General features: G+C 35.4%; 1 protein-coding gene across 1 annotated transcript; it reads left to right on the plus strand.

Annotated features, from left to right (window-relative positions):
• The first annotated feature begins 6,421 nt into the window (after positions 1 to 6,421).
• LOC150035987 (uncharacterized) lies at positions 6,422 to 6,868 on the plus strand. Its single transcript, XM_090313535.1, has one exon. The coding sequence runs from the start codon at positions 6,422 to 6,424 to the stop codon at positions 6,866 to 6,868; it is 447 nt and encodes a 148-aa protein (XP_090169661.1).
• Positions 6,869 to 7,830: the final 962 nt, after the last annotated feature.

Genomic DNA, 7,830 nt, shown 5'->3' on the forward strand with positions numbered 1-7,830 from the left:
CCTTGGATCACAATTTTACTTGCGACAACACATTTTTCTTACATAAAACAAGTAAATTAACTACTTTTATGCGATGGGCACATGCGATCACAATTTTCTCAGTTTAACGCTTTTGGACATGATTTTGTATATTTTTATCGTCACATTCCCTCATTGTTTTACTTGTTTACGCTGTAATAACGTGCATTTCTACCTGTTATCAATCAGCGATAGACTTCTATCATTGATAGACTCTTACCAATGATATGGGTTATCACTGATAGACTCCTACCAATAATATGGTTTATCACTGATAGACTATTTAAATTTGGCCATATTTCTGTGAGAATTTTTTTTTTTTTTTTTTTTTTTTATATTATGTTATATCTGCTGCTACTTACTTTGGGTCTAATATTTGTCTAACTATTTGCAACTGTCCTTTAATACAATGTATATGATATATTAAAATATAAAGTTTTATTTGAAAGGAGATAAATATTTGAATATGATTTAAATATTAATTATATGAATGTGATTCATATTAAAAACTATTGGTTAAATGAAAGAATATGAAATTATAGGTTATATTATATGTGATATAATATAAACTATAGATTATATGTTATATTAGATAACATATGGTTTTAATATATATATATATAAATACATATATTAAATCAATTAATTAATTTATTTTTAATTAAATTAATTATGGGAAAGAGAAGTTTTAAGTGATAAAATTTGACTAAGGGTTGAAGCCTACAAACACCATGCACTAGTGTGGAGCATGTGTCCAAGACACCAAGTAGCAAGGTGTTATGCGTGGCAAAGACCCATGGTGGATGCAAAGTGTTGGCTAAGGCATTTGAGGTTAAGTGTGGAGTGGTCGAGCCTCTCTAGGCATGGATGGGAGCCATGCTATGCATTGATAAGCTTTGCTATGTGTTGATGGTGTGCTATGCGTTGATAAGCTTTACCATCCGTTGATGGTGTGCTATGCATTGATGTTGAAGGGTGAAGGCATGTGGCGAAGCTTGATCATGTGCCAAGGCCATATGAGGTTAGCTGGTCACATTAGGAGGCCATGCAACAAGACCATGTGATGGCTAGCTCATTTGAGGTTAGATGGTCACATTAGGAGGCCATGCAACAAGACCATGTGATGGCTAGATCATTTGAGGTCAGAAAGGGCTTCACAGGTGCATATGGCAAGGTTGGCTAGGCGTAGAGTTGGTGTTGTGGGTGGTATGAGATGGAAAGGATGCAATGGTCATGGTCCTAGTTGAATGCATGCACCAAGGGTGAGCCATGCTAGGAGAAGAGTATGCGGCCAAGTAAGGGCTTGTGATGACTTGAGGTTAGTGTGGCACAAGAAGGGTGATGCGATGGTCAATCCATGTGATCATGTAAGCATGCGACCATGTAGTTGGAAGGATGCAATGACAAGTGGAAACTTGGAGAGCAAGGCTGTGTTGCTAACTCATTTGGATATGTGGCTAATTAAGGGATGTCTTAGGCTTTAAACAAGGTGTAGTGGATGCATAAGAAAGCATGAAAATTTGCAAGCTAGAGGTGTCAAGTTAGGAAGAGGTTTGGACGCCTATAAATAGGGCATGTTAGGGCGTTCATCTCTTAAGAACCACTCGTGCCATTTAAGTAAAATCAGTGTGAGAGTGCTCAGAAGTGAGTGTAGAAGAAGGCCCCAGGCTGCCGTTTTAATTGGAGTCTGAAGAAGAACAAATTTGCATTGCAAGCTAGGGGGCTCAACTGATTGCATAGCCCATATGTCTGTCGCTGTGCCTGTATGCACGTGCCTAGTATCCATGCTACCTAACCTTGTCGAGCGTCCTCGCCAAGCGCTTGTGCGTGCCATCATCAGACGCACATCTAGACGGATGCCTGACAGCATGCATGACCCCATCGAAACACACGTTTGCACGCATCTCACCACCCAGCCCTGTGCGGAATCGACTAAGTGCATGCCCAGACGCCAAGTGCTGCCTTTGTACGAGGTCTGCCGCCCAGCAGTGCCATCCATTTGTACGCACTAACATGCCCACCTTGCAGTCCAACACCCGTCAATTTGCCAAAATTACCTCCAAAGGCTGGTTTTTGAATGTTAGGCCTATTTTGCTTATTTTAAAGAGGGTAAGCTAGTTATTTCTATTTTTAAGGTTATTCTGAAATAATTTGGAATTATTGAAAGAGTTATAAATAATTTGGGATTTCTTTGAAAATAGGAGAAATTCAAGGAAACAGGGCCATGAGTTGTCTAAAGGAATTCCCGAGAAAGTAATTAGGAGGAGCTGTGAGTGACTTTAAATCCTTTAAATATTTTGCAAATATTTTATGAAATATTTAGTAATCTAAGTTTACTGAAAGCTATTTATGATAACTAGTTTCCAATAGTTTTCCAAAATAACGTATCTCTTAAATGTAATGTTATGTGTTGATCTAGAATGCTAATAAGTATGTTTAAGTTATGAACTTCAATGGTCCTGAGTATGCGTTAGGATTGAATCCCCTAATGAAACTAAGTCTTGGTAAAGGTGAGAATATTCCTTAGAAAGTATGAGTAGCTCAGTACTGAAGGACTAAGATGTGAAGGTACTGGAGTTAAGCCCTAGATATGAATTCTGATTACAGGATCCAGACTATGTGAACGTAGGACAGGTAAGCCCTAGGAAACCATGAGAGAGATTAGGTAAGTTGATGGACAAAGGTGACACACCTTAACCTAGGTTAGTATAGGGTAAAGTGATGGAAAAAGGCGACACACCTTAACCTAGAGTAGTAGGAGAGTTGGACAATAGGGCTCCTTCCCTCAGCTAGGTAGTAATGTTGTTAAGTAAGGTAGAGAGTGGACAAGAGGGTTCACTCTCAGGTAAGAGGCTAAGTATAGGTATTGGGAATTGAGCAAAAGAGCCACTCTTAATTGAAAAACAGTTCGACCAAATATAGATAGGATGTGTTATGTTAATTTTTATGGTTGCCTAAGTTATGTTTTCAATTAAGCTTTCATTTTTATTATTAGTTTAATGTATGATACATGTGTTTTCAAAGTTAATCACTCACTGGTCTTTTAGCTCATGGTTTTCAAAATGTTTCCCCCCAAGTAGCGGTCATTACCTAAAAGAAAACTTTGCTTTTGCAGTACCACTCAAAAACTCGAGTTAAAAAAGTGCTGAATCCTGGTCTTGAACAAACGGGGTCCAACCCTCTCGTGATAGAGAGGACATGATTCATAAGTGATATTATGAATCAGCATTAGAGGGTCAGTGGGAGCTAAGGAACAATATACATTTACAGGGGTAAAACGGTAATTTTGACCTAACTGTAAATACGAACGACTTGTGAAGGATCGATTTACTGATTATAGTTAACATGGATAAAAATACACCTACAGTGAGGAGAGTGCAACTATCGAGCTATAGTGGTGTGTCTTGATAGTTAACGAATATTAATTAATTTGGTTTAAAGAGTTTAACCAATTGATTAGAAATCATTGGAGCTCATGATCTGTAGGTCCATTAGGTCCCTCTACTAGCTCATAAATTTGAATAATAAATTGAGTATTGATTGGATGAACTTTAAATTTAGGGTTAGAATTTGAAATGTTCAAATTTGATTTTAGGGTTTTCAATTGATTGTATACGATGCAAGTAAAACATTTAATTTAGTTAAAATTAAATGAAATTGGAGAATCAATTAATATTTAAATCATGATTTAAATGTTAATTATATGAAATTGAATCATATTGATGAAATTGGTGTAAAACTAATTTTTAAATAAAATAGTTTTGTTTAAATAAAAAATCAATTTAAAAGAAATTGATTTGAGTAAGTGGATTTTTCCCAAAAATTGGGAAAATCCACTAACCACATTTGGGTGGTTAATCACCAAATCCATTTTTTATCTTCAATTAATTCTAAGTAGGAGCCGCCCTACATGAAACCCTCTTTTATTGCATGAATTCAGTCTATAAAATGAAGTTTCATGCATGGAATTGAGAGAGTATGCTGAGAATTTTACCTGAGTTGCTACAAAACTAAAAACCCTACTAAAAACACCCAAGTTCATCCTCAGTTTAGCTTAATTTGAGTGTTTCCACCACACTTTCGTTCTTGAGCATAGTTGAGAAGATCTTGTTAGTGGTCTACTTGAACAATCAAGCTCAAACTTGTGAAAATTCTGCTTAATTCGTGGAAGAGATCTTCAAAGGTAATGTTTGGTTCAAACCTTCTTATGAATATATCATGAGTAACATGTTTAAAACTCAAATTAAATGTAGCTAGAGTGCTTATGGATTTTGAATTCTTCCGTTGCATGTTATATTTCTCCTTCAATTGGTAGCATGACATGATTTAAGCACTTAACTATTGTTAATTTGAGTTTGATGGGTGAATTTCTAAATATGTTTGAGTTTATGACTGATATGGTTTAGATTACTCGTTGATTTCCGAGCTAAATTTTTAATTGGCTATTGATTGATGAACTTATATGTATTTTCTAAAGTTTGTAATCTATTTGGAGTCATTAGAGTCTGAATTAGGCTGTAATTTGAAGTTTGAAGCAAGCAAGGTCGAGCAGCAAAAACTGAACTGAGGCTTCTGCGTAGGAGCATCGCGACCTTGTTCATCGAGTGTTGCAATGCCACGGGCTCACTGTTGAACAACATTGCAATGCTGGGATGTAGCGACATGATACTATTTATCCTAGTGTAAATTTGTTCGTGCACCACCAGGCCAGTTTGCGGGTTGAAGAGTTCGGTTCGACCGGTTCTTCTTTGAACTGGTCCAATTCAAGCCGTTTGGGTCCGATTCAGGTGGTTCGGGTTGGCTCGACCGGTTCTTCCCATTTTGAAGTTGTTTTATTATACAATTTAGTAATAATTTAGTATTTTTTTTAATGCCAAATTTTAACCATATTAGTATTATTTAATTATTTTATGCACGTGATGTATATTATTTTGAATTAAAACATGTTTGAGCATATTGTATGCCATTTAGATTTAAAATCCCACCATAGGTAAACATGTTACATGCCTTATTGTATGTTATAATTAGTTATAATATATAGTATGCATGTTTTATGGTTTGTTAAAAATTGATGTAATTGTTATATTGATTTTGAATGCCTTTGAAGCATGTTAGTTTGGTAAAACATGTTTATTTTATAAGTTTGTTATAAAATGAAATTAGACTTTAAAATCCATAACAAAGATAAACAACATGCTCACTTAGGATAACAACTAGTTTTAATAGTTGAATTAGATTGTTACCTTATAAAATTTGGTTACAAACTCAAATCGGTTCATAAACTTGTCTAAGGCTTGGGGTACTTAAGTTGATGGTTTACGTAACATCTTCTACCTGGGGATTATGACCGAAATGTTGAGCGTTGTTAACTGATTTCATAAACTTGCGTGAGTAGTGTGAGGTTTAAAACTAGTTTAAACACTTAGACATCATAGGTTAGTATCCAAATATATAAATGTTATACTTAGATAAAAATCACATAGACTTAGGTTTTTTAAAGATTAGCCATTTTAACCTAAGTAAATAAACACCCAAACATTCATAACACTTAGTGGGAGATTAGCAATATATTCGATGCCCTCACGCCCCCAAGAGTTCACACCGTGAGATCTATGCTCGGCTTCGTGTCATTTTTACCACGATTACTCCATTCGAAAAGTGTTTACATAGGTCAATAACAAGGTGAATGGGGGAAGTAGTTCATAGTAAGCGGATGAAGGAAATGTGTCAACATTATCCTACGATCTCCTCCATTAGTTTGAACTGTGAGATTTCTATGTAGCACTCCGTGAGATCTATGCTCGGCTTCGTGTAATTTTTACCACGATTACTCCATTCGAAAAGTGTTTACTGTCAATAACAAGGTGAATGGGGGAAGTAGTTCATAGTAAGCGGATGAAGGAAATGTGTCAACATTATCCTACGATCTCCTCCATTAGTTTGAACTGTGAGATTTCTATGTAGCACTTGTTGTCGGTTTTAGGTGGCACTAGCTAGTTGTTAACCACAATGATCCCTACGGAGGGTTGTAACATAGGATTCGGAACAACCCAAGCTTCAGAAATGAATAGGATCTTATAGTTCTATCTTGGATATTGTCTTCCACCTCGGAGCATATTCATACTGTTCTATAAGATCTGAAATTGGCGGGTCACACTTACAAGAATTACTAATTGTTTTTTTATGATAAATAAATGAACTATAGGAATAAAGGGTTATTATGATTTGGTTAGGATTGTCTTGCTTCAATGAAAGTTTTTTTTTTACTACTCCACGGTAGCAACTATTCTGAATCACTGAAGTATCGTTGCAAAATAAATAAAGAAAAATAGGTACTTTATTTCTTTGTTAAAATTGGATTTAGATGCTTAAATTTAATAGAATTTGTTCAATTTTTTCAGCAATGTCTAATTCAATTATACAATTGCTCACTTCTGATAAGTTTAATGGAGAAAGATATTCAAACTGGAAATCCAACATAAATACGATATTAGTTGTGGATGATCAGAGGTTTGTGTTAACAGAGGAATATCCTCCGATTCCCAGTACAATAGCGAATAGAAATGTTCGAGACATCTATGTTCGGTGGGTTAGAGCTAACAAAAAAGCTGGGGTTTATATCTTAGCAAGTATATCTAATGTACTTAATAAGAAACATGAAGTAATGCCCACTGCTCGTGAGACAATGGCGTCGCTCCAGGAGATGTTTGAGCAATCGTCATCCTCTGTTCGACATGAAGCCATTAAATATTTTTATAGTATACGCATGAAAGATGGTACCAATGTCAGAGAACATGTTCTCGATATGATGGTCCACTTTAATATTGTTGAGGCTCATGGGCGACAATAGATGAAACTAGTCAAGTCCGTATGATATTAGAATCTCTTTTGAAGAGTTATCTACCTTTCCGGACCAATGCTGTTATGAATAAAATTTCTTACAATTTGACAACACTGTTGAACGAACTACAAACTTATCATATGATGAAACTTAAAGAAAGTGAAGTAAATGTTATTTCACGACCTAAAAAGTTTCTCAAGAGTTCTTTGTCTGGAACAAAACCCGCTGATAAAAGAAACATGTCTAGTGGGAAAGTTTCTCACGACCTAGAAAAGTTTCTCAAGTTTCTCAAGACGTTCCCTCATCTTCAAAAGATAAAATTGTACTAATGAAGAAGAAGGGTAAAGGGAATAAGAATCCCACTGCAAAGAAAAATAAAATAAAGCTCCCAAAGAGAAATGTTTTCATGCGGAGAGGATGGGCACTGGAAACCCAACTGCACAAAGTATTTAGCTGAATAAAAAGCAGAAAAGGCGAACCAAGGTAAATCAGATTTACTAATAGTTGAAACATGTCTAGTGGAGAATACTCACTTAACCTGGATATTATATTTGGGCGCCACTAATCATGTTTGCACTTTTCTACAGGAAACTAATTATTGGAAACAACTTTCTGAACAAGAAATGACTTTCAAGATAGGAACGGGAGAAGTAATTAAATGTATGTTATGTACCTAAGATGAAAAGAAATAATCTCCATTTCCTATTTGCTAGAAAACATGTACAAAATATCTTTTGAATTTAATGAAGTGTTTGTTTTTCAAGAGGTGTTCATATTTGTTCTGCAAGACTTGAAAATAACTTGTACATAGTAAAACCAACTGAAGCAAAGGCCATTCTAAATATAGAGATGTTTAAAATGGCTAGACTCAAAATAAAAGACGAAAAATTTCTCCTAAAACCTATCTTTGGCACCTTAGACTTGGTCACATTAATCTCAATAGGATTGAGAGATTGGTTAAAAACGGTCAT

The sequence above is a fragment of the Benincasa hispida genome, chromosome 5, assembly GCF_027475165.1.
Source record: "Benincasa hispida cultivar pf3 chromosome 5, pf3_genome.v1.1, whole genome shotgun sequence".
NCBI classification, from domain to species: Eukaryota; Viridiplantae; Streptophyta; class Magnoliopsida; order Cucurbitales; family Cucurbitaceae; genus Benincasa; species Benincasa hispida.